The sequence below is a fragment of the Haemorhous mexicanus genome, chromosome 27 (assembly GCF_027477595.1).
Source record: "Haemorhous mexicanus isolate bHaeMex1 chromosome 27, bHaeMex1.pri, whole genome shotgun sequence".
Taxonomy (NCBI): domain Eukaryota; kingdom Metazoa; phylum Chordata; class Aves; order Passeriformes; family Fringillidae; genus Haemorhous; species Haemorhous mexicanus.
In genome coordinates, this window is record NC_082367.1 from 5,778,118 (window position 1) to 5,803,146 (window position 25,029).

The 25,029-nt window shown below is 54.8% G+C and overlaps 1 protein-coding gene across 4 annotated transcripts; it reads left to right on the plus strand.

Annotated features, from left to right (window-relative positions):
- The first annotated feature begins 485 nt into the window (after positions 1 to 485).
- On the plus strand, positions 486 to 23,081 carry GRHL3 (grainyhead like transcription factor 3). 4 transcript variants are annotated; one of them, XM_059868826.1, is made up of 16 exons: positions 486 to 641; positions 10,638 to 10,824; positions 11,436 to 11,497; positions 12,539 to 12,878; positions 13,042 to 13,121; positions 14,650 to 14,803; positions 15,415 to 15,526; positions 15,678 to 15,772; positions 17,338 to 17,496; positions 17,938 to 18,016; positions 18,290 to 18,423; positions 18,983 to 19,017; positions 19,624 to 19,712; positions 19,796 to 19,881; positions 20,688 to 20,752; positions 22,255 to 23,081. In XM_059868826.1, the coding sequence occupies exons 1-16, from the start codon at positions 625 to 627 to the stop codon at positions 22,367 to 22,369; spliced, it is 1,809 nt and encodes a 602-aa protein (XP_059724809.1). In that variant the 5' UTR covers positions 486 to 624; the 3' UTR covers positions 22,370 to 23,081. The 4 variants fall into 4 exon arrangements, with proteins under 4 accessions (XP_059724809.1, XP_059724810.1, XP_059724807.1 ...); XM_059868824.1 differs by lacking the exon at positions 486 to 641 and adding an exon at positions 3,339 to 3,891; XM_059868825.1 differs by lacking the exon at positions 486 to 641 and adding an exon at positions 3,339 to 3,891 and having other exon boundaries at positions 12,542 to 12,878.
- Positions 23,082 to 25,029: the final 1,948 nt, after the last annotated feature.

Sequence of the window (25,029 nt, forward strand, 5' to 3'; positions counted from 1 at the left end):
CCTGCTCCCGACAGACCCAGAGCAGTGCAAGGGCTCTCTGAGCCAGGATATTTAGGGAATGACTTGGTACCTAAAGTTAGAGGGGTTAAGGTTCATTTTTTAAGAGGGAGGATTAAAACCTCCTCGTGGTTCTGGAGTGAGTGGCTGAGAGGAGGTGAGGAGAGGCAGGAAAGGGTTTTCCTGTCAGTACAACTACCACGGAGGAAAGAGAGGAAACTTTCTCCTTCCCTAATTCATTCCTTTACAAATACATGTATTTCGAGTGTATTTATAAATAAAGAAACAGCAAAGGAGGAACCAGCCCCCAGCTCCACAGAAGTGACAGCTCCTTGGCACGGCAGGCATGGAACCCATCCACCAAACTGAAACTCATTATCCCCGAGATGAATCCCTGATTCCGCCCCTTTATCCTCTCCCCCGGGGGCTTTTCCCTGGCGGGCCGGCAGGGACAGGGTTACGCTGCACCTGTCTGGGTGTACCTGTCCCAGGGCACCTGTCCCGGCAGCCAATCCCTGCGCTGCCGCCCCACCTGTGCGAGCGCTGCCATAAATCAAACACCTGGCAGGCAATGTCTGGGTGAGCAGCCCGAGCAGAGCCAGCGCTGCCTGAGCACACGCCGCGGCGATGTCCAATGAGCTGGAGTAAGTGCGAGCCTCTCTCCCCTCTCTGCTCTGGGCAGTTCCCAGGGAGCTGCACTAAGTGCGAGCCTCTCTCCCCTTCTCCCCTTCTCTCGCTGCCTGGGCTGCTCCTCTGCCTGCCCCGCTGCAAGGAACGGCACGGGAACATTTTCCTGATTTTCTGTCGCTGCCTGAGCTGGTGCTGCTCTGGGGAATATCACTTCTCAGGAATCAATCACTCCTTTTCATTTGGGACTTGTTAAAAACCACGATCCTGGTTACTTTTTTATCCCCAGCTAAAACTGACACACGGGGTTTCTGTGTAAAGCGAATCTGTTCTGCCTCTGTCCAACAAAATCTAACAGCAGCCTCAGGAATCTGGTTTAACTTTATTTCTATTTATTTGAGAAAATACCTTCCAAAGTATTTACCAGTCTCTGGTTTCTAGGGGTGGGGGTTGTTGTGTGTCTTTTTTGTTGTTTTTATTGAGGGTTTTATGAGTTTTCCTTTTTTTTATTTTGTTTGTTTGTTTGGGTAGAGGTATTTTTTTTTCTTTCTTTGGTTTTTTGTTTGTTTTGGGGTTTGGTTTTTGGGCGTTTTTTGTTGTTTGTTTGGGTTTGTTTGTTAAGTAAATAGATTCACACTATGACCCTGTCAAATAATGTAATTTTTTTAAATAAGAAAAGGCTTCTAACGCCTATCGATCCTGTGTAACTCTCATTTCTAATTTTGGCACCTCCGAAATATTTTGGAGTTTTGGATGCTGATGGTATCAGCACAGCACCTCGTGCCTCGCACCTCGGAAATAAAGGCAAACGAGTGTCAGACTGGCGTGCCAGGCTGTGGGGAGGGCTGCAGAGCAGGGGGGAAAGCCGCTGAGTGCTGCTGACAGTCGGTGCTAAACGTCAGCCCGGTCCAGAACCCTGCGTGAAGGATTTGTGTGTCAAATATTTAGCAAGAAATAGAAATTACATGTATCTGGGTAGAGATCTGGTGCTTCCACGGTGTTTTTTGGGAGAAACCCGCACGCCCGAGTGTGTTTACAAGCCTGCCAGAGCTGCTGTGTCAGCCCATCTCCTCCTAATTAAGAGCCTGAAAAGGCACGGCAGTAATTATTATTTTATGTAAATGGTGGGATCAATCTGCTCGGATTGATTGAGACTCTGTCACTGCAATTTTCGCTTTCGGGAGTTTTTGGGTCATTTATAAGCGGTGCTTTTTAGGTTTGAGAGGCAGGACGTGTTTGGCTCTGGGGAGGCGCGGAGTGTGCGATTGATGGATTTATCGCTAATTAGGGCCGGGAATTACACGGCTGCTGCCTCTGCCCCGGCCACGGCTGTTAACCCTGAGCCTGCGGGCAGGGCAGAGCCCCGGGGCTGCCCTCGGGCTCCGTGCGAGCCTTTCCCGCAAATGGATCCTTCGGGAGCGTCTGAGATCTCAGAAAATTCCGCTTGATTTCAGCGGGGGTGCATCCCTCGGGAGGAGCGGCGGCAGCCCCGAGCCGAGCCCGGGCAGGGCCGGGGACACCGCGGGGCCAGCACGGGCCGGGAGCCGCTCGCCCAAAGCTCCGCAGGGAGCTCCTTGGGAGGGGGGTTCCTTGGGAGGGGGGTTCCTTGGGAGCGGGGTTCCTTGGCAGTGGGGTTCCTTGGGAGAGGGGTTCCTTGGGAGAGGGGTTCCTTGGGAGAGGGGTTCCTTGGGAGGGGGGTTCCTTGGCAGCGGGGGTTCCTTGGGAGCGGGGTTCCTTGGCAGTGGGGTTCCTTGGCAGCGGGGGTTCCTTGGGAGGGGGGTTCCTTGGGAGCGGGGTTCCTTGGCAGTGGGGTTCCTTGGGAGAGGGGTTCCTTGGGAGAGGGGTTCCTTGGGAGAGGGGTTCCTTGGGAGGGGGGTTCCTTGGCAGCGGGGGTTCCTTGGGAGCGGGGTTCCTTGGCAGTGGGGTTCCTTGGCAGTGGGGGTTCCTTGGGAGGGGGGTTCCTTGGCAGCGGGGGTTCCTTGGGAGGGGGGTTCCTTGGGAGGGGGGTTCCTTGGGAGCGGGGTTCCTTGGGAGCAGGGTTCCTTGGGAGCAGGGTTCCTTGGCAGTGGGGGATCCTTGGCAGTGGGGGATCCTTGGCAGTGGGGGATCCTTGGCAGTGGGGGTTCCTTCGGAGGGGGGTTCCTTGGCAGCGGGGGTTCCTTGGGAGCGGGGTTCCTTGGCAGTGGGGTTCCTTGGCAGTGGGGGTTCCTTCGGAGGGGGGTTCCTTGGCAGCGGGGGTTCCTTGGGAGCGGGGTTCCTTGGCAGCGGGGTTCCTTGGCAGTGGGGGTTCCTTGGCAGTGGGGGTTCCTTGGCAGTGGGGGTTCCTTGGGAGCGGGGGTTCCTTGGGAGGGGGGGTTCCTTGGGAGGGGGGGTTCCTTGGGAGGGGGGTTCCTTGGCAGTGGGGGTTCCTTGGGAGCGGGGGTTCCTTGGGAGCGGGGTTCCTTGGGAGGGGGGTTCCTTGGCAGTGGGGGTTCCTTGGCAGTGGGGGTTCCTTGGGAGCGGGGGTTCCTTGGCAGTGGGGGTTCCTTGGGAGGGGGGGTTCCTTGGGAGGGGGGGTTCCTTGGCAGTGGGGGTTCCTTGGGAGGGGGGGTTCCTTGGGAGGGGGGGTTCCTTGGCAGTGGGGGTTCCTTGGCAGTGGGGGTTCCTTGGCAGTGGGGGTTCCTCGGCAGTGGGGGTTCCTCGGCAGTGGGGGTTCCTTGGCAGTGGGAATCCCGCGGGAGCAGAGGAGCAGGGAAAGGCTCGGCCCGGGTTTGCTCGGACGGGAGAAGGTGTCAGCGGGGCAGGAAGCTGAGGAGGGGCTGCTAAAGGCCCCCAGCGAGCCGAGGGGCTCCAAGGAGCTGCGAATTTGGGAGAATGGCCAGGGAGGAGCTGGGCGGACCCCGGAGCAGCCTCGGAGCCGTGTCCGTGCCCCGCACGCTGCTCCTGCACCCCGGAGTGAGCCGGGCACAGCTGCCCAGATGTGGCTGATGTGCAGGAACTGTGATCTCTCCATTTCCTCGCTCCAAATGCCAGGGAGAAGAGCCCCACCTCCCCCTTTGGGACTTAAAATTCCCAGAGAGGACTGGGAAGGGACCAGCGTGGCATGGGAGGGGGAGATGTTTTGCCTATTATAAAATATTCTAACTGCTGATTTCCATAGTCTTCTAAACTGAACCCGTGTCTAACTCTGCCTGCGTGGGCTGGAAGGAGTTAACCAGGAGTTACTCCCAGTTGTGGTTTTGTGGTCGAAACCATGATCGCCAGAAGCAAATTTTTGTCATGCATAAGGTGTGTTATTAAAACTTGAGTTATGCTCCTGGTGAATGAAAAGTTAAAGCCCTTTTATAAAACCCTGGCAGCAAAGCACACAAGGGATAACCGTGCTGGAGCAAGGGAGGCTGGCTTGGATTTTTTTTTTTTTTTTTTTAAGTTATGTAAAGAGAAAAAGAGATTTGTAAATTAAAGAAACAACAATCAAATAACTGCTATGCAATTCCCAACAAAGGAGTAAAAGCCCTCTGAATAAACTCCAGACTCAAAGCAGGGGTGAATCAACATTTGCACAGTATCTCTGCTTTGATGCTTTGGGTCACATTTTGGGCTGATTGGTCCATGGGAATGGTTCCAGGGAAATTTGCAGAATAAAGAGTTCCCGGAGGAGGATCTGCTCTGGCTTGGCTCTGGCTGGGGTTTAAACTGTTGATCAGTGTAACATATTCATCCAAAAATGCACTTGTACCTGGATTGCACCTGCCAGCCCTTGGGATCAGCTGATTGGCAGGGACAGGGATCCTGGAATTGTGTGTGCTCAGGGAGGAAAAAGGCAACAGCTGAAAAATGGTAATGATAAAAATGATAAAAATGAGTGGAACTCATTGTTGAACACATGATTGTATGCCATTGCTCACAGCCAAGTTCCCAAGGCTTGGAGGGTAAGAAATATGGAAGAGATTTGGGTTAGATGGGATATGAGGAAGAAATTCCTCCCTGGCACAGGGTGCCCAGAGCAGCTGTGGCTGCCCCTGGATCCCTGGCAGTGCCCAAGGCCAGGCTGGACAGGGCTGGGAGCACCTGGCACAGGGGGATGGTCCTGGATGGTCCCCTCTGACCCAAAGCAGCCCAGGGTTCTGATGTTCATTTCTTGTCCCTTGAGGTGTCAGTGCTGTTCTGACTGTGGGGCTGAGGCTGATCCAGACCCCATCCCTGTCCCCAGCCTGTTCACAGCTCGAGTGCTGAGAGCCCCAGGGCAGCTGGCACTGCCCCCTGCTCTGCCCACCTCTTGTTCCTGTCATGCCCTGCCTGGGCACTCTGAGCTCTGCAGAAATGTCTGGTTTTATGGGGTGAATCAGGTTTGTTTGGCAAAACCTGAAAACCTGAATCAGGTTTGTTTGGCAGAAGCCTTGTCTGAAGCTCCTTGAGCTGGGCTTGGTTTCTGTGTTGAGCAGGCACAGAGCAGCTGCTGCTCCTGTGCTCACAGGACACTGAGCCAGAGCACAGGGACAGGGTGCACCTTGGAGGAGGCCTGGAGCTGAGACTGCTCAGGTGAAAAGTCCCTCCAGGATGGGAAGGGACAGGGAAAAGCACAGGGGGGAGCCCACCCTGCTGTGCCTCTGCAGGGCCCTGGAGCAGGGGCAGGGGCAGAGCTGCTGGCAGAGCGTGGGGCAGGGGCAGGGCAGGGAGCAGCTGCTCCATGTGAGGCTCCTGTCAAGTGTCCTGCCCTGGCACAGCTTCCTGGAGCCTCTTGGGCAACAGGATCCACCTGTGCCACCTTGAGCAGGGCACCAGCCCCGTGCCAGGCGTGAGCTCTGGCTGCAGCCAGGCAGGGGGAGGGATCAGCACATCCCTGCAGGGGGGGACCCCCTGTGCTGAGACTGAGCACACAACTGTGAGGCTGGAAGCTCCAGTCTCTGCTCTCCTTGTCTCACTGCTTCCTTGGAAACGTGGGACATCCCCAGTGTGTCCCTGCAGCAGCCTCTGGCAGGATGTGCTGAGGGAGGCAGAGACCCCTGAGTAAAGCTGGGCTTTGTTCTAAGCACATATTAGCTGATTACTGGCTTAAAAATCCCCACTATCTGAAGAGCAGTAAAAAGGAAACAAATTTTGTTGCAGAAGTTTGTGTGTTATGGCTCCCATTGGTGAGCTTTAAATCCACATCTTGTAAAATGGTGATTTTAAAAAATTTCATTTTATTTAAAAGTCACAGCTGTTGGAGTAAGAGAATATACAAAATTTACCTGTGAAATCTTCCTTTGGTGGGTGAAGCACTGGGAGCCTCAGTGCAAAGTGGGCTGTGTTGGGACAGTGAGGGTTTGTCCAGGAATAACTGCACATAAAGTGTCTCTGTCCACAATGAAACAGGAATGAGAGTGAAGCTTACAGCAATATTTCAGAAATGGGAGCAGATGCTCAGGGCCTGGGTTTGTGTCTCCTTTTGGAGTCAGGTATCCCTGAAACTCAGGACACCCCAAAATGGAACCATCCGACATCAGAAATTGCTTCTGGAAAAAACCAGCCCTGATTCCTGAACTGCAGAGGGATTCTGTGCTGGGATCTGCTCTGCTGGGCAGGGGAGGCACTAAAGCAGGACTGCTTTGTGCAAGGGGATCCCTCCAGGGTGATCTTCTGGGGTAAAGCACAACCCCAGCTGGTGTCCCCCACATGTCACAGCCTGGAATGTCCCAGGCTGCAGAGGCAGAACAGCCCAGGGCTGCTGAGGCTCACAGCAGAGCTTCAGGGCTGGTTCTGCCCTCTGATCTTTGCTGAAGAGCCCAGGATGAGGCATTTCAGTGCCAATCCTGCCCCCAGGTCCTTCTGCTGGATAAGAAAGAGCTGCCAAAGCAGGAGTTGGGCTGGGTGAAAAAGGACAAACGTGGAGCTGCTTTGAGGTTTCTTGGTAGGAGCCCAGGAGGGCTGGGGGAGGGGGATCCCTGCCCATTCCCAGGCAGCAGCTGCCCCAGGAGGTTTGTCTGGCTCAGCCTGCAGAGCCTCCCTGGATCTGCTGGGGGGATCAGTGCCCACCCCACCCCACCAGGGACTCCCCACTGAGCTCCCCTGGCATCCAGGGAGCCCTGTGGCAATCGGGAGCCATTTCCCAAAGCTGCTCCTGGTGTTCCCTTTCCTTCCCCTGCCAGGCCCCCTGTGCCCCCCAGGATCCAGGGAAGGAGCAGCTCCTGCACTGCTGGCAATCCTCAGTGGCTGAACTGAGTTAACCCTGGGCTGAGGCTGCTGTTGAATGGCCCTGCACAAACCCAGGGACAGAGCCCACATTGTTCTCCAGCTGCCAGAGAAAATATCCCAGGAAATGTCCCGTGGGCAGTGCAGGTCAGGGGCCAGGAGATAGAGCCTGGTCTGCTGGGCTGTGGGGTGACACCGTGTTGTGCTTGGCACCCCAGCAGTGTTTTCCATCCTTAGTCTGTGTTTGTTGTGTTTCTTTCTGTGGTTTTTTTCCTGGTTCTGTCTCTGTTTGGATTTTTGCCTGGCTGTGTGAGTGGGCTGGTGACAATGCACTCACTGCTGCCTGTGCTGTCACCTTCTCTTCAGGTGTGCTTGTTTATTAAACCTGCAAAGGAATTACAAAATCACAGCTTAGCTGAGAGGTTTGGCTTCAGCACTGAGGGCACCTGGTGGGATTCTGTCCTTCCTGACAGGGGTTTGCAGGCTCCAATCCCTGCCCAGGGAGAGCTGCTGGCCCTGCCCTGTCCAGGGCACTGCTGATCCTCCCCTGAACTCCTGACAAGGCCTTGGGCAGCACCAGGGTTATTTCAGGAGGGAGGAGAGGGCAGTGCCCAGGCCCAGAGCTGATGGAACCCCCACAGGAGCTGCCTGGGGCACCCCTGAGCTCCTCGGGGCTGGGGGCTCTGTCCTGTGCCTCTGTTTGCTGCTGCTCACCAGGGGCTCGGTGGGACCCTGCTCTGCAGCATCTGGCAGGGCCAGGGTTTAGGCTGGGCTTCATCAGGTGCAGTGGAGAGAGCAAAGGCAGCAGCACCAAGCTCAAAGGCCAGCAAAGCCTCCCACAGCCACCAGCAGAGGCAGGAGGAGTTCAAGGGCTCCTTCCTGCCTGCCTGGTGTCCCCACCTGGAGCCTTTGGGCATGTTCTCCTGTTCCAGCACAGCCCTGAGTGTTTATCCATCACCAGGAGAAATTGGGGAAACAGAGGTGGGCTGGGCTGGAGCAGGAGAGGGGCTGGGATCACCTTGTGTCACACTCCCCAGTGTTTGGAAACAAACAGACTGCTCCCTGCCCCAAATCCTGCTCTGCACATGGCCCCAGGCCCCAGCTGCCAGTGTGCACAGAGGGCAGCGGGGCTGCTGCTCGCAGGGTTTGTGTTCCCCTGGCCTGGAAAGGAGCTCTGGCCCTGCCAAACAGAGCAGGGAGCTTGGAACGGGCAAGCACGGCCTGGCCATGTGCAGGGGCATCACAGGCAGCCAGGAAAGTAAAGTTCAGCAGTGCTTGGATCTGGATTTGGGTCTCTTCCCTGCAGCTGTGCCTCACAGAGGTTGCTGATGGGATCTGTGTGTCCTGTAGGTCCTGATGTCAGAAAGGTGCCTTGGACTTGTCAGCACACCTGCTCATCTGCTCAGATCACCTCTCTCCTCAGCTGCTGGGGAGCTGTGGTGACCTTTGGGAGCAGGGTCAGAGCAGGGCTGACCTCAGGATGAGGGAATGGGGTGGATGTTCCCTCAGTCCCCTGCAGGGTGGGTTCTGAGGGGCTGCAGTCACATCCCAGTGCCTGCCAGGGATCCCATGGACTCTGGAACAGGAGCAGGGTGGGATAAAGGTGCAATTCCTGTCACCTGTGCCACTCCTCACAGGGACCAGGGCAGTTCCCAGTGATGGAGCAGCTGCTCTGCCTCTCCAGGCCCTGTGGGTTCTGAGCACCTCAGAACCTGCCTGAAGCTCCCAGCTGCGTGTCCTGCTGTCCTGCTGTGCCACTGCTGCCACCCCTGCTGGGCTCTGCTGCCAGGAGCACCAGGGGCACTGGGTGCCCACGCTGGGCTCTCTCCAGCTCGGGCAGTTTGCCTTTGCTCTCTGCCAGGCTGGGGCAGGGCAGGCGGCCCTGGGGGCCTGTCCAGGTTCCTCCCAGCAGAGGTGAGGGGCAGAAGGGAATAATCACACAAGGAACGCTTTAGTTGGGGGAGGATAAATCTCCCAGGTAATATCGGTGGTTTTAAGCTCCCGAGTATTTGTTGCTCCATCCTGCCCCGTGTGTTCCTCTGCTGACTCCCAGGGCCGGAGCTGAGCTCTGCCGCTCTCCTGGCGAGGACGGGGGAGCTGCGGGTCCTGCCCGGGCAGGAGCGAGCAGAGCCTGAGTCACAGCACAGGAGGAGGAGGAGGAGGAGGAGGAGGAGGAGGAGGAAGAGGAGGGGGAGGGAGCGGGGCTGCGTGAGAAGCGCTCAAGACAACGAAACTGCTGAGAGCGGGGCCCGCTATGCCAGGGAGCGGTGCCAGCCCAGCCCCGCCGGGCACAGGGAGCGGTGCCAGCCCAGCCCCGCCGGGCACAGAGCCCCGGGAGCTCCCGAGCTCGGGGGCGCCGGGAGAGCAAAGGATTCCTGAAGGAAAAGGTGACAAGGACGGCAGGAACAGCCCTCGGTGGCCTCATGGAAAAACTCAGCTGTAATTCCTAAACTGCAGAATAATTCCGTGCTGGAATTTGTTTTGTTAGGCAGGGGAGGCACCAGAGCAGGAGTGTGAGCCAAGGAGAGCTCGGCAGTCTGAGCCATCCCAAGCCACCCCTGCACGATTTAATGGGAATTCGTGCAGGGTGGCAGTGCCTGGTGGCAGAGCAGCCATGGGGAGTTTCAGGGATGCCAGGTTCCTCCCAAGAGGAATTATTGTTCTCCGAATGATTCACTTAAAAATCTACACCAGGACTTATTATAAACACATGAAGAGTGGCTTGATGAAACAACATATTCCTTATAAAAATGCCATCAAATTGCAGCATTCATTGCTGGAACTCCTGAAGGTTTCCTTTGCTTTCCATGAACAAACATCAGCAGGTGATGTCATGGTTCAACTCCAGTCAGCTCTTGGCGACTTTGGAGATTTAAAAAAGATTTTTAAATCTTTCTTCTAAAAAAACCTAGTCTTGCCCTTCCTGGGCTTTGAGGAAAAGGGAATTTTTGTCCATGGAGATGTTATTTTATGGTGAATGGTGTGAGCTGTGGTGGTGCCAGCAGGTGCAGGGCAGGAAGGGGGGACAGGAGCAGGGCCAGTGGCTCAGCCTCTGTGGACGTGCTGGGATTCCCTCAAAGGTTGGACTCAATGATTTTTGGGGTCTTTTCCAACCTCAACAATTCCAGGATTCCATGATTCCAACCTCCCAGGGAATGCACAGAGGCACTGCTGGGCTGGCTGCTGGCAGGGCTTGCTGGAGGAAAAGGAAAGATGACCAATGTTTGGGAAATTAAGTGTTTGACAGTTTATTAACATAAGATGGAGAGGCCTGGAGAAAGTGCCAGAAGTGAGGACAGGCAGGGCATTATTTTGGTGTGTTGCTTCTCACGTAGTCCCACGAGCCTCACCTCAGTCAGGAATTTTTTAGTGGAAGGGAGGGGGTTGTGATCTGCCTGTCTGCTTCCCTCTGAGTAAAATCTTCTACAAATGATTGGGGGAAAATAATTTTAAACCATGGACTGCAGCAAAGGAAAATGATGAGGTTTGGTTTCATCTGGGCCCTGAGTGACTCTGTCTGACTGTGGGCTGTGCTGGCCTGGAGCTCCACAGCCAAGGGAAAATTGTTCCCTGCTCCCCCTTTCGTGCCCAGCAGCCTGTGACAGGGCAGGACAGGGCTGGAGGAAGGAGCAGCTGATGGGTTTGGCCTCCCTGGGCAGGACAGGAGCAGCTGCCCCTGGGGAGGCTCTGGCCTGGTTTTGTGCCCAGCTACAGCAGCAGAAGTGGTGATTCCAAAGGCTCTGGGAGCTCAGGACCAGGAGAACATCCCTCCTCCACCCCACAGAGCCCTTGGGAAGCCCTTCCTGTGTTCATGGAAAGCTCTGTGGGAAAAGCTCCTCCCTCACTCCCAGTTCCCCCAGTTTCAGATCCGTGCGTCTGATGAAGAATGACACCATGAACTTCCAGAAATTCCCCTACACCAGCGAGGATGAGGCCTGGAAAACCTACCTGGAGAACCCCCTGACTGCAGCCACCAAGGCCATGATGAGGGTGAACGGGGACGACGACAGCGTGGCCGCCCTCAGCCTCCTCTACGACTACTACATGGTGGGTGCCCTGGGCTGGGGCAAACTGGGGCAAACTGGGGTCAGAGAGGTGCAGAGTATGTGTAAAACAGGTACAGCTTAGGGGGGACCCCTCCACTGAGCTCCCCCATCTCCTGAGCCCCCCCAGTTGTTTATCCAGCCCCGCACGGTGCCACCAGTGTCCCCAGAGGTAAACTGAGGCACAACCCAGCACTTGGAGGGAATCCAGAACATGTGCAAGAACTGAACCCAGGTGCTTTGGGTCTGGATTTTTACCCAGAGGGGCTTTGGGGGCTGTTGGGCTGGAGCAGCCTTGCAGTCCCCACCAGTTCTATTCTCCCAGTGCTGCTGTAGGATGGAGCTCTGAGAGATGTGGCTCTGATTTAGCCCTGGCTGGAAGCAACAGCAATGATGTTCCCACTCACCTGGGGGCTTTTAAGGGCCTGCCCAGAACAAGCTGCTGTGGCTGGTCCAAGGTTATCTGGGAGCCCAGCAGCAGCCCAGGGCAGAGCCCAGCTCTGCTGTTTGTTCTCGTGGGGTTTTATCTGGTTTTATTAGACAGGGCTAATTCTGCTCTGCTTCCCTTTAACAAAAGCCAGCCCTGACCAAACTCTCTGCTCTGCCTTGTCCCAGGTGCCCAAGGAGAAGAGGATCCTGCCAGCTGGGATGATGGCACGCAATGACCTGGCAAAGAGGTTGGCTTCAGTTCCTGCTCTCTGGAGCTGCCTCACTCTCCTGCAGCTGCTGAAATGCAGGATGGGGCTCTGAGCTTGCAGAAAATAGACATCAAAGCACGGTGTTATTACCAGCAACAGTGCAGCTCATTAACCCTGAGACACACATTAAAATTCTTTAGGCCAGGTCCCAAGCAGGTATAAATGGAGCTACACCCATTTACACACCTGAGCATCTGTCTGGCCGTGTTCTCAGGGGTTCTGCAGATTTGCAGCAGCTGAAGAAATTGCCTTTATTTCCTATTTGTGACAATTGCAAAGGGCAGAAGGATTGAGCACTGAATGGCCAAATCCTCATTCATTCCCTGGGCTGATGGGAGTTTCTGTTCCACTCTCCCAGGATTCTCTTCCAGTGACTCCCATTTGTCCTTTGAGGTTTTCAGATAATTGACTATTAAATTAATGGCTCATTTGCCACTGTGAGTTCAGTTCCCCTTCCTGGATGCTGTGTACTTTGGCATTCAGTTTTGAACCACTTGACAGAATGAACCTCCAGTGATGCTTCACTCCTTCAGAAGTAAACTGAGTTTAGCTGGTTTTAGTTTTTGCTTCCTAAGTTGCTGGAGTTTTTGAATTTGTACAATAATAGTTTTTCCTTAAAAAAGGATATAAAAAAATCAACTTTGAACATCAATGAGCCATAAAAAGACTCAGGATGGACAGCCCACTTAGCATCACCTTTCTTATCACCCCTGCTGCTCCATGTGTGGTGGCCTCAATGAAGGAGCAGTGGATGTGCAGCCCCAAACCACATCCAGACCATATTCCCTGACTCCCTGTGGTCATCCCTTATCTGCTGAGCACCTCTGGCTCTTGCTGACTGCCCTGAGAGCTGTGGGTGGGGATCCCCAGGGGCTGTCAGGCTCCCAGGCCCAGCAGGAGCTGCTGGGCTGACTCAGGGTCACCTGGCAGCCAGGCCAGCAGCACATGCAGGCACTGCTGGCAGTGACACCGTGCTGGGGGTGCCCTCTCTGCCCTGCCCTGAGCCAGGACTCTCTCCAGCAGGCACTGCCACGGGATGGATTATGAGCCTGAGCTGCCCTCCTTCGATGGCTCAGCCCATCTCATGAAGCTGCTGTCAGAAAACGTCTCCATGAGCCAGGAGTTCTGCGAGCCTCCCAAGAAGAACGGCCTGAGTCTCGAGGGTGTCCCTGCTCCTCACAAGGCAGCCCTGCTCCCTCCAGGCACCAGCAAGCTGGAAGCCACCCCAGACAATTTCCTGGTGGCCCCTGGGGACGTGTATGACAGCAGCTCCCTGAACTCCCTGTTTGAGAGCCTGCCCATGGCCCCGGCCCAGCAGCGCTGGCAGCCCGACAGCACCTTCAAGGAAGACCCCCAGGAGGTTGGGGCTCGTGGGGGCACTGAGCTCTGCTCCTGTGCTGTTCCTCTGGGATTTCTGGGGGGTTTATGTGGATTTTGGAAGTCATCTGGTGTGGTGTCTGGGAGGGGTGAATGCACAAAGCCATGAGATTTGACTCTTGGTTGGTGTTTGCTCTTGTCTGCAGACGCTGCTCTTCAGTGACATCCTCAAGCCCCAGCCAGAGCCACCCTGCCCCGAGAGCTACCCCACAGATGGAGTGAAGAGGTAACAGCACTGCAGGGGCTTGGGGTTCCAGGGAACTCTTGGCTCTGTCTCTTTCCTGGGGAAGGACTGCTTCCCTTTCCTGTCCCCAGCCTTGGCAGTCATCAGTACAAATTACAGATCCCGTGCTTGTGCAGGCACCAGTTGTGTCTCCCTGGTGTTTTTGGAGCAAGGGGCTGCCCCGTGAGCTTTTAGACCAAAGCTGGGATTGTTCTGCCCCCAGACTGGGGCCAGTCCAGGGCCAGCTGCTGTCACGTTTCAGGGTGACAGCCCCTTCCCAGGGAGCACTGCTTGGCTGGGTGACACAGAGGGACCCAGGTGGCTGCACCATCTTCCCAGAGGCCACTTGGAATGGGGTAAATGACAGGGAAAAGGAGGCTGGCAGAGCACGAGGGTGATAATCAGCCTCCCCTAATCTAAGGTCTAGGTTCTCACTTAGCACTGTTAGTCAGCCTTGATTTTAGAGGGTGCCACTGTCTCTCATTCCTAAAACATGAGAGGGATTTCTTCCTCCTTTCCACCCCTCTGCCAGGCAGAGCTTTGCTGCTCCAGATACCAAATCAAACCTCCCAGCAGGTAACATTATTTCACCTCCCACTTTTTATTTGCTCCTGAGTCAGCTGACTGGGTGAGTCAGCTGTCAGACGTGGGGATGTTCACACAGACAGCAGAGGCTCCCTGCTCACTGTTTATTTGTGCACTGAAGTTCTCTGGCTCTCCTGGCTCCAGATAAGAGGAGCTGCCAAGCCCATCTTCAGAGATGGCATCACAGGAGGTGGAGCAGGAAGATGGGTTGGTGACTAAACAGGGCACTTGAAGGGTCTGAGCGAAGGCTCCTGTACAGGTGGTGGCTTGCACGGATTCCTCCCAGCAGAAACCAGCTGTGGCCTCATGGTTTCAGTGCTCACAGCTGCTGGTGAAGGCCTGAGAGCTGCTGAACTCAGGCTCTTCTTTTAAATTTCCATTGCCAGCAGTGACACCTTCTCTGTGTGCCACCACAAAGCTTTTCTGTAGAGATTAAAGTTGGTGCCCACCACCCCGAGGGTCCCACGAGCTGGGATTCTGCATAGCCAAGCAGGTGTTGGTGTCCTGCAGGTCCTTCTTCTACAGGACCATTAAGGGAGAGTCTTCCTGGCTCAGCCAGTTATGGGGATGGATTTGGAGACAGGAACCTGAGTTTAGGATGTTGTAAAAGTCCCTTCACAGGTCCCCATTTTTGTGTGTTTTCCTGCAGGCTGCTGGTTGAGCAATGGTTCTGTTGCCATCCACACAAAAACACTGCCTGCAGTCACATCCAGGGGCTTTTAAGCCAAAACTGAGTGGTAAAATGAGGCTGTTGGAGCAGTGCTGCTCCCCAGGCTGTTGGGGAGGATCAGAATGTGCTGTGCTGTGTCAGGGTGTGTGAGGTGGGGAATGGAGCAGAAACTGGAGCCTGTAACCCGTGGGGTGGAGGCTCCTGGGGCTCTGTTTTGCTTTTGCAGTGAAACAGCAGCGTGTGCTTATTCATCCTTCTCTCTTTGTTCCATCCAAGTGACTTTGAATACACGCTGGGGTCACCCAAAGCCATTCACATCAAATCTGGGGACTCTCCCATGGCCTACCTCAACAAAGGACAGTTCTACCCCATCACACTGCGGACAGCTGGAGACAGCAAATGTTTACACTTGTCCTCAAATAAAGTGAAGGTAAGAGACACAGACAGGCTGACAGCTCTGCTGACAGCTCTGGAATGGGACATCCAGCAGCTCCTCGGGCCTGGGAACAGAGCTGAACGTGAGCAGGAATGGCTTTGTGGCTCATGTTGGCTTAAAGGGATGAATAGGGTGGATTTGGTCCCACAGGATAATCCTCTGCTGCCCTGCAGAGCCTCCGTGGCAGCTGGAACCTGTCACAGGAGCTCAGGGATGCACAAAGGGCCAGTGGGGGCCCTGCTGGGAAGAGCTCTGAGCCTGGGACAGGGTCCCCATCCTGCTCCTGGGATGTGTGGCCAGGCCTGGGAGCAGCCCCCGAGATGAAAGTGCCAAATGGCTGAGCCCAAATCCCTTCCCCAGCATGAAATTTCCCATTTCACGTGGCTCTGAGGGCAGTGCAGGATGGAAGGGTCAGGGGGGGCACTGCTCTGCTCTGTGCTGGGTCAGGGGGGCACTGCTCTGCTCTGTGCTGGGTTAGGGGGACACTGCTCTGCTCTGTGCTGGGTCAGGGGGACACTGCTCTGCTCTGTGCTGGGTCAGGGGACACTGCTCTGCACTGCCCTGCCCTGCTCTGCTCTGAGCTGGCTGTGCTGGCTGTGTTGCAGAGCGTGGTGATGATTGTGTTTGACAACGAGAAGATCCCCACGGAGCAGCTGAAGTTCTGGAAGCACTGGCACTCCCGGCAGCCCACGGCCAAGCAGAGGGTCATCGACGTGGGTACGAGGGCTGGGCACCTTCTGCCTCCACTTCAGGGCCTCCCAGGGCCTCCCTCGCTCTGGGGGTCAGCCAGGGGCAGGATTTGGGCTGGGAGCCTCAGGGATGTCACCAGTTTCAGCCCCAGTGCTAACTGCTCCTCCCCTCCTTCCAGCTGACTGCAAGGAGAACTTCAACACGGTGCAGAACATCGAGGAGCTGGCCTACAACGCCCTGTCCTTCGTGTGGAACATCCACGAGGAGGCCAAGGTACAAACTGCCCCTGGAGGGAGCTGGGAATGGTCCTCAGCAAAGCTGCAGCTCCCTCCTGAGAGGCCAGGCCCTGCCCCGTGCTCAGAGGGAGGCAGAGCTGCCAGCCCAAGCCCTGGCACTGCAGTGTTTGCCTGGCAGGACAGCAGCAGGACACCGTGCCTCAGTGTGTGCTCAAGCACTGCCATGAGCTAACAAACCCTCTGGGTACACCCAGACTGGCTCAGGGATGTTTTCTCAGTGCTGATGGATAACTCTGAAGAAAAGGTTTTGCAGCAATTCAGGGCTCTGCTCACACGTACCTGCAGCCTGTTTAAATAAGCCCCAGCTCAGGGAACAAAGAGCCCCCCTCCCTTTCCAGCAGGGTGATGCAGACATGACTGACCACCCTTCTGTGGGATGTGGGATGTGGAAGGGAGCCAGGCAGGTCACAAGATCCCTTTTCACCTTAAAACCAGAAAAGTCCATTACAGCAGTGTCTTTGCAGCTCTGCTGTCTCTTCTGCATCTCAGACTCTCTCATTAACACTTTGTATCCAGTGGGGATTGGAAAACAGATGAAGTAACTAAGATAAAAAAGAAAAGCATAAATACCCCAGGTCTCTGAAGCTTGGGAAAACCCTGCCTGGCTTTGGGATCTCAATAAGCCCAAAGGCAACCTGGGTCTTTTACAGCCCAAGAGGTTAACAAATGTCTTCAAGGCAGAGCTGTCAGAAATGGAAATATGTCAGGTATGTGGCAAGCCCTGGGGGCATCTCAGCAAAACTGGATTTAACTCTTAGCAGAAACTCTGCTCACTCACTGGCCTGGGGCAGGTGGAGGTGAGACTTCAGAGAGCTGGGAGTGAGGCAGGAGGGGTCAGGGGCTGGGAGCAGGAGGGGTCAGGGGCTGGGAGCACGAGGGGTCAGGTATTTGGGTGTTTGGGTTGGCCATGGCACCTGTTACTGCTCTCTCTCCAATTAAACTTTACCCCCCAGTGAAGAGGTTTTCTTTCCTAAGAACTGACTGGAGCTGACATCAGGTTTCAGGGCTGAAATCCTCGGCTGAGGGGAGCTCTGGGAGCTTTTCCCCCAGCAAATCTGTCCCCAGGGTCCAGGGGAATTCCAAGGTCACACCAATGAATTGGCACTTTGGAGATACAATTTGGATTCCAGCTGTGCTCAGCTTTTTCTTCCAGAGTTCCCGCTGGAGTTAACTCCCTCCTGGTGATAAAAGAGCCCAGTGTGGGATGAATATTTATCTAAGCAGCACTGCTGGGCAATTCCTGAGGCTGCAGCCTTGCCCTCCTCCCTTCCTGCAGGGCTTTGCTGTCTGAGGGTCCCTTTCAAATGAAAGATCAGAAATATCAGCAAGAACATCCCCAGGCAGGATTTTGGGAGGGGAGAGGCTGAGTTAAAGAGCTGCAAGAGGTGGGGGGGGAGAGGCTCAGGTGGGAATCCAACGCTGCCCTGCCAGGCTGGCCCTGGGAGGGCTGGAGGAGCCTCAGCAGCTGCTTTTGCCCCTGCCCCCTGCTGCCATGCTGGCTGAGGAGGTTTCCAGCAGCAGCAATGCTGTCCCTGTTTGCAGGTGTTCATTGGGGTGAACTGCCTGAGCACAGACTTCTCCTCTCAGAAGGGAGTGAAGGGGGTCCCCCTGAACCTGCAGATCGACACCTACGACTGTGGCAGTGGCAGCAGCCAGCTGGTGCACAGGGCTGTCTGCCAGATCAAGATCTTCTGTGACAAGGTACAGCACTCCCTGCTCCATCCAAAATCCCAGCTGGGCAGAGGCCCCAGGGGTAAAACCAGAAAGGCTGTGAGAGCCTAGAACAGCCCAGACCTCTGGCTGTGCCTCACAATAAACTCTATTTCTGACTCTGCTTTGACCAGTTGTTAAATACCAAAAGAGATGAGAGTTTCCTTGGAGGCTCTTCCCCAGTCTCAGATATCTTCCCATAGGAAAATTTCTCACAGCTATTCTTGCCTGTGTGTTTCATTTTTAGAAGCAAATTTTATTTTTGTTTTTCTGATTTCTGAGTGTCAGGCTTGGCTTGGGCTGGGGAAGGTCCCTGAGGTGGCCATTTCTGAGTTAAGGCTGCCTTCACCTTAAAGTGTCACACCCCAGAGGTGGCCATGGAATCAATGCTGGGAATGTCAATGTCCTAAATTTTGCTGGATCTTCCCACAGGGAGCAGAGAGGAAAATGAGGGATGATGAAAGGAAACAGTTCAGAAGGAAAGGAAAATGCCTGGACTCCAACAACAACGGTGAGTGCTTGTGTGTGCTCCCTGCTGGAACCCCTGCCTGTTCACCTTCCATGGATCTGGCTGGCCCCAGGCCTGCTGCCCTCAGCCCCCCTGGCAGCCAGGCCCTTGCTGGGCTCCTTCCCCCTCCCCAAGGCCTCAGGAGCACCACCAGCCCCTGGCAATGGTTCTGGCTCCCCTGGCCACCCTGGCGGTGCTGCAGGCTCCTGTCCTTGGGCAGGAGCTTCCCTGGCCCAGAAGCGAGGGGCTGAGATGAACTGGACTCTCCGTCTGTAGGTCTGAAAGGCTGTTTGCTCTCTGGCTTCAGAGGGAACGAGATCACCTTCCTGCGGCCCGAGAGCGACCTGGAGACGCAGCCGGTGCTCTTCATCCCCAACGTGCACTTCTCCGCCCCCCAGAGGTGTGGCTCGGTGAGTCCCTCCGGCCTGGCTCCCTCCTCCCGGGCTGAGCAGAGCCCCCAGAGCGGCCGGGCTGTGGGAGAAGCCCCGACCCCAGCACAGCTCTTTGTGGGATCGAGGTGACCTGCCTGTCCTGAGTGGCCTGGCCATGCAGCAGTGCAGGGTGAGATAACCTCTGCAGGTATTCCTGTGCTTTGCACACCTGCAGAGGACTGCAGTGGGAGCAAAAATAGCAGTAGAAAATAAATTATAGCAAAATGTGACCATCTCAGTCCCTGTGTGGGGGGACAGCCCCCCACTGTCCCCTATCCAGTGTCCTTCAGAGCTCCTCAGCATTCCCTGCCTCAGAAACCACTGCCTCAGTTTGTCAAAACCAGGGAACCTGGGGAAGTTCTTTATATCAAATTTCATTTAATCTAAGAAACAGATGTTTGGGTTTAATTGTGTGGGAAAACTGATGGGTCAGGAGGAGGGAAATCATGTTTGAAGTGTGCCCAAGTTGCCTCCCCCAGGCTCTCTAGCACACAGTGATGCTGTGCACACTCACAGATCCATTTCCTTTGCATTCCAGGTGCTCCCTCCTGCTGTTCCCAGCTCTGCAAACAGGTGAGGATGCAGCAGCGTGCATTTCCCATCCATCAGCTGCTCTGCTCCTTCGGGAATGTCAGGGCTGTTGGATACCCCAGGGCAGGATAACACAGCTCAATGTCTCCCTGATGCCCTGAGAGTCAGAACATGAGTTAAACCTTGCTCTGGAAGGGACTCAGGGCTGCAGAAACTTGGAGACATTTCTGTCCCTGTCAGAGTCACTCCAACATGAGCTGCTCCCTGGTTGTCCTGTTGTTCTCATGGAGACAATGTCTGAAAGGGAGAATAAAAGATCACAACTGTAACTGAAGGGCTCAAACACCCAGAGGCTGGAATATAAACTGGAATGAAGTGGAATCCCACTTGAAAAGCAGAATCTCCCCCAGCCTGGGCCCTCTGTGTGGGGATACCAGTGCCCCCCAGGAGGTGCTGGAGGCTTTTGGGCTTGGTGACCCCAAAGCTCTGCAGGCCCTCCCTGAGCTGCCCATGTGCTGCTGTAATTACAAGCCAATATTAATTGCTGGATGGCTGTTGGAGTGAGTGGCTGTTCAGTCAGAGGCTGAGCAGCTGCAGCTGTTTCTGCTCTTGCTCTTGCCCTCCTGAGTGTGTTTGTCCCTGGGCCAGGCTGCCCCTCAAGCGGAGCGGGGCCTCCTTCGCCGACGACTTCGAGCCGCTGCCCCCAAAGCACAGCAAGGACGAAGATCCCCAGAGAGGTAACCCTGGGACCCCCAGCTCCCTGAGCCCCAGGGCTTTGGGAGCGTGGCAAAGCCCCTGACCGTGCCCTGTTCTCCTGCAGTGCTGCTCTACGTGCGCAGGGAGTCCGAGGAGGTGTTTGATGCTCTCATGTTGAAGACCCCGGATCTGCAGGGCCTCAGGACAGCTGTGAGTGTCCCAAACCCCCTGGGGATGGACAAACTGCAGATAAAAGGGGATGGGGCTGGTGAACAGGGAGCTGGATATGGGCTGCTCATCCCTCCTGCCTGCTCTCCCTTGGGAATGGGAATGGAAGTGGGAGCAGGAGCTGAGTTGTCCCAAGAGCTCCTGGCGTGGCTGTGTTGTGCTGCAGAGGGAGGATCACACCTCCTGCCCCATCCAGATCCTCATGGAAGTCTCCTTGTGACAGCACATTCATATTTTCCACTGTCCAACACCTTTTCCATTCTCCAGGCTGGAGATGTGTGATCTGAAACCCTCCCTGGCCTCGTGCTGGAATTCCCTGGCTGTGTTTGAGGAGCACAAGGACATATTTCTGTCATGGTTATCAGCACCATCTCTGATAACCCAGCCCTCTCTGGAGACTGCTGGGAAGGAAACAAACAATAAACCCAGATTTGGGGTGGCTTTATGGCTGCACTTTAAGCTCTGTTGGTTTTACAAACTTTTTAAAATAGGGCGTTTGAAAAATGTCAGCACAGAGGATTCTTTGCCATCTTCTCCTTCCCCCATCCCTCACCACAGAGAGTCAAAAACCTTCATGGAAAATGCTTGGCAAAAACCTACAAAACTCCTGCCACCCCAAGACCAAAACTGAGCTTGCCCAGGAGAATGTTCAGGTCATGGTTTTGTTCTCTGCAGTAAAACTCAGGGAATCCTTTGCTGCTGAACACCCTGGCTCGCTGTTATCTTTGATTTTTATCAAGGGAATTTCACTTTACAAGTATGAGGAATTGCCATGTTTTCTCTCACAGATTTCAGAAAAATATGGGCTTCCTGAAGAAAGCATTTATAAAGTCTACAAAAAGTGCAAAAGAGGGTAAGCTAATCTCTCATCTGCTTTTCTGCTGTGCCTCCAAAGCTGTCCTCTCCAGCCCCTGCCATTGGCTCCAAGAGCATTTTAACAAGATAATAAAAGGTAGAGCCATGTCAGGCCCTGCTGTTTGGAGCATATAAAACTCAGATCTTTCTGGGCTTTAAAGATTTGGGATAATGCTTGTTTGTATTATATTTGTTTGGAGGGTAAAGTCTCCCGAGGAAAGGAAGTTGGGTGAAGGTGGAATTGTTTGGGGAGTCTGATGGTGATCCTTTGTGTCAGTCTGAAAGCCTGAGGTTATGGAGAACTTATCAGAGAGGGATCAGTGTTTACTTCTCCAAAAAATGCTGGAATGTCCCTGGCTCAGGATGAGGGCTGGGCCATAGTGAGCCTCTGAATTTGTCAGGAGTTCTTCCACCTGCTGCTGATGCTGCTCATCCGTTAGCCCCAGAAATGGGAATTTTCTCCCCAAAGGAAAAGACCAGCACTGGTGGCTTCAGGGGAGAGGCCACCTCACCCAGTTTGGCTTTGGTTTTGTTCATGCCTTGATCTGATAAGCAGTGAGTGTTTGGTGATGACTGGGAGGGAAACCAGGCAGGAGGAGCAAAGAGGTATCTCATGAAAAGGAAAGGCCACGCCTGGAAATTAGATTAAATAAATAATTTTGACACCTGGTTTAATGAAGGCTGGATGTGACCAGCAGCTACTTCTGAAGTGTGGGGAGATTGGAGATAGCTCCACTCAGGCTGGTGGCAGGGTCAGGCCCAGCTTCCTGCTCCCCCAGATTTAATTTTCAATCATTTTATCCTATTGCTCCACCCTGAACAATCTTCTCCTGGTAATTACAGCTTGAGGGGCAGATCTTCATCTGGTGAGAGCCAGTGCAGCTCAGTGGGACGGCCTGGCCTGGCAGCAGGGCAGGACCTGCCCCAGCCATGGCCCTTCCACAGGGTGAGCTCAGCTCATGAACTCGGTCCCAGGGTGACTCAGGAGCAATAATGAGCAATTTTGGATCTTGGTGAGGTTTGGTCTGGAGGAACAATCCAGGGCTGATTCCTGATCAACATCCCTGGGATCATCTGTGGTTTAGAAATCACAAGAGGCACAGGTGACTTCTCTGGCTCCCTGCTCTGAGGCAGGCAGAGATGAAGGGATCAGCTCAGCTGGGGAAGCTTTTGGGTACCCACAGAGTCTGTGGGCACCTGCTGGAGGCCACAGCTGGGGTCCAGGGCTTGGGGTGCTGCTGGGGCTGGCGCAGCCAAGAAGATTCCGATGCACTGGGCAGAGCCTGGGCAGTGCCAGACCCCCAGTCCAGCAGCCCCCTGGAATTCCTGACTGGGCCATGACAGAGCTCCCAGGGTTGGTGACTGTTCTGTGCTGGATCTTCCCTTGTATTGTGCCATGGCTTTAATTAATTAATTAACAGTGGTTGAGCCCCTCAGACTGGGGAAGGTGAACTGCTTTCAAGGTGCTGCATCTGATCCAGCCATTCTTTTCCTCTGTAGGATCCTGGTGAACATGGACAACAACATCATCCAGCACTACAGCAACCACATGGCCTTTCTGCTGGACATGGTAGAGGCAGAGAACAAGTTCCAGATCATCCTCAAAGAGCTCTAAAGAGCTGCAGGCAGCACTTCCTGGCACTTCTCTCTGAGCTGGCACGTGTGACCCCACAGAACTCAGCCCCGTGCCCGCTCTTGTTGCCTTGACTTGAACCCCACGGCCCCAGGGCCGGGCCACAGACTGCTGTGAGATCATCCTGTGAACGTGGAACTTGGCTCTGTTGAGTTTATTATTATTATTATTATTATTTTTTATTATATTTGATTCCCTTCTGGCAGCGGGCCTGAGCTGCCGTTTCAGAGCTGGGCACACGAAGTGACACTGCCAGGCCTGGGCAGAGAGCAGAGCTGGTGGCCCTGGCAGTGAGTGATGCCAGCCCAGGCCTTGGCCTCTCCACAGACCCTGCAGAGCTTTCCCAGCAGGGCTGAGCCTGCCTCCGAGCTCCTCTCTGGCACAGAGACTCTCCCAGCTGCAGTCACAGCTCTGCTGAACGGACACTGCCTGCTGAACACCCTCCCTGCACATCTCTGACTGTAAATACCACGGAGGCCTCCACAACCCCTGTTTATACATTTCTGTGTTGTTCCTTTTGTATTTTATATGTGTATAAATATGCATTGTTTTATACTGGACTCAGTATGGTGACACAGAGCATTTCAAACACAGGCTGCTTCACATTTCTCCGTGAACTCCTTTTGTAACTGTGTTGTTGGTTGTGTTGTTTTGGATATTCTGTAGTAATAAAGGCTCAAGGACTGAAAATGAACCATTTCCCCCAGCTCTGGAGTCAGAGCTGGGATGGGCTGGCCAGGAGCCAGGGCAGGGAGGTGACCCCAGAGGCACCAAAAGGGCTCGAGGATGGTTTTGGCCAAGGTCTGTCCCCTCTGCAGCCGCAGTGTCCAGCTGTGTCACCAGGTGTGATGGGGTCCCTGAGCTCCTGTGCTCAAACTGCCTCAAGCTGCTTCCCATTTAGGTTATCAGATGCCAAGGGGAGCCCTGTATTTTCTAATTAATCCTCTGACCAGTGAAAACCAGGGCCTTTCCTCCTCCCTCTTCTTCATCCTCTGCTTTTCCTGGCCACGTTTAAGAGGTACCTGAGGCCTGTAAGTGGGGAGGAAAAAAAGAGCCCTGGGAAGAGGATTTGGAAACGCTGGAATGTGTTGGCTTGGTGAGTTTTGGATTACTTCAGTACTGTTTGAGGATGGCCTCTGAGATGGAGCACAGATAAGCTGAAGGTTTATCAGCCTTTGGGATCTCTCCAGCACTCCTTCCTTTCAGATCACAAACTCCTTCTTCAGCAGGATGGCTCTGATTCAGTGTTGATTCTGTGAGTCCTCCTACAGCAGAATTTCAGCTCCAGTTCAAACCAGTCCCACCAGGAATCCCCCAGTGCTCAGTGTCACCAGCTGAAAGCTGCAGGTCCCCTGTGCCCGGCTGTGTCAGGGGAGTGTGGGGACAGCTGGCTCTGCAGTGCAGATGGGGAGAGCTGCAGGCAGCCTTGGTCCATTGTGTGCATGCAGTGTTGGGGGGTTTGGGGACTTCTCACCCCTCAATGAGTTGCTCTGAAGGTCTGATCTTCCTGCCAGACAAACATTGACCCATGTGAGCCTCAGTTCCTCCAGCAGCACCACTACTGATTTACAACAGCAAAAGCCATCTCAGGTGTAACTTTATGTTCCCAGCAGAACAAGGATGAATTTTGCTGGGTGTTATGGGGTTCCCTTTCCCACAAACCCATCCTGGCTTTTGCAGGGTGAGACCCACGCGGAGGCTGCAGCTCCCTGAGTGTGCACTGTGAGAACGACTCCCCCCTCTGGGGGTGGGATGGAGGCACAGTCCCGGCAGCTTTTCCTCTGCGGGTCTGGGTAGTCCTGGCTGTGCCGGGTGAAGTCCCGGTGCCGGCTGCGGGCAGGGAAACGCTGCCGGGGCAGAGTCCCCAGCCCTGCCCGGCGAGGTGGGTGTTTTGCTGACTGGCTCAGTATCGCTCATCCCTTCCAGCCAAGGCGAGTTGCTGGGAGGTTGCGTAAAGCAGAGCTCCCAAATATGTGAGAGCATTCCTGACTCCTTGCCCGGAGCCCACCAGTTCCTTTTGAAGATTGAGATAGGAGCGATGAAGGCGATTTTCACCCCGAGCACCAAAGGTCGTGTGAAAGCAGCGAGGGTTTGCACAGGGCTCCCTCGGGAGCTGCCCGGGCCCTGCTCTGTGCTCAGAGCGCTCACCTGGGCTGCTCTGGGACTGCCAGAGGGGGTGTCTGGACTCGTGCTGAGCACAGGGTGTGTGACAGACCCCAGTGCCCGTCCCTGGTCAGGACTGACTCCCCTCCAGGGTGACTCCCCAGCCTCCAGCGCTGGGAATTCTCAGGAAAACACAGAGGAGCCCATTGCTTGTTTTAATTACTCAACATCTACAAACTGGAAGCTTTCAAACCAATTTTAGTTAATGATCATCTTCCAGTTCTTAGAACTGAGTACCACTAATTAGCTGCCCGTGAGCCAGCCCTGGCAGGCCAGCACAGGCCTGCTCATGGTGAGCAGAGTCTGAGGGAAATCCTGACGCAGGACTCCCACTCTGGCATCCCAGCTGGGCAGGAAGGAAAACTTCCCGAGTGCTCCTGGTGAAAAAGTGCCCACGGAGACAGAGATGCATAAAAAGGAGCAGCAGGCTGAGAGCTGAGTTGTGCAAGAGCTCTGGTATCCCCAGTGCTGGGTGGAGG

Coding starts and splice junctions, on each gene's coding strand:
- GRHL3 (XM_059868824.1), top strand. CDS start 3,857: ATGATCGCCAGAAGCAAATTTTTGTCATGCATAAG. Junction 13,122..14,649: donor CCCACAGATGGAGTGAAGAG/GTAACAGCACTG, acceptor GTTCCATCCAAG/TGACTTTGAATACACGCTGG. Junction 19,713..19,795: donor GGACGAAGATCCCCAGAGAG/GTAACCCTGGGA, acceptor GTTCTCCTGCAG/TGCTGCTCTACGTGCGCAGG.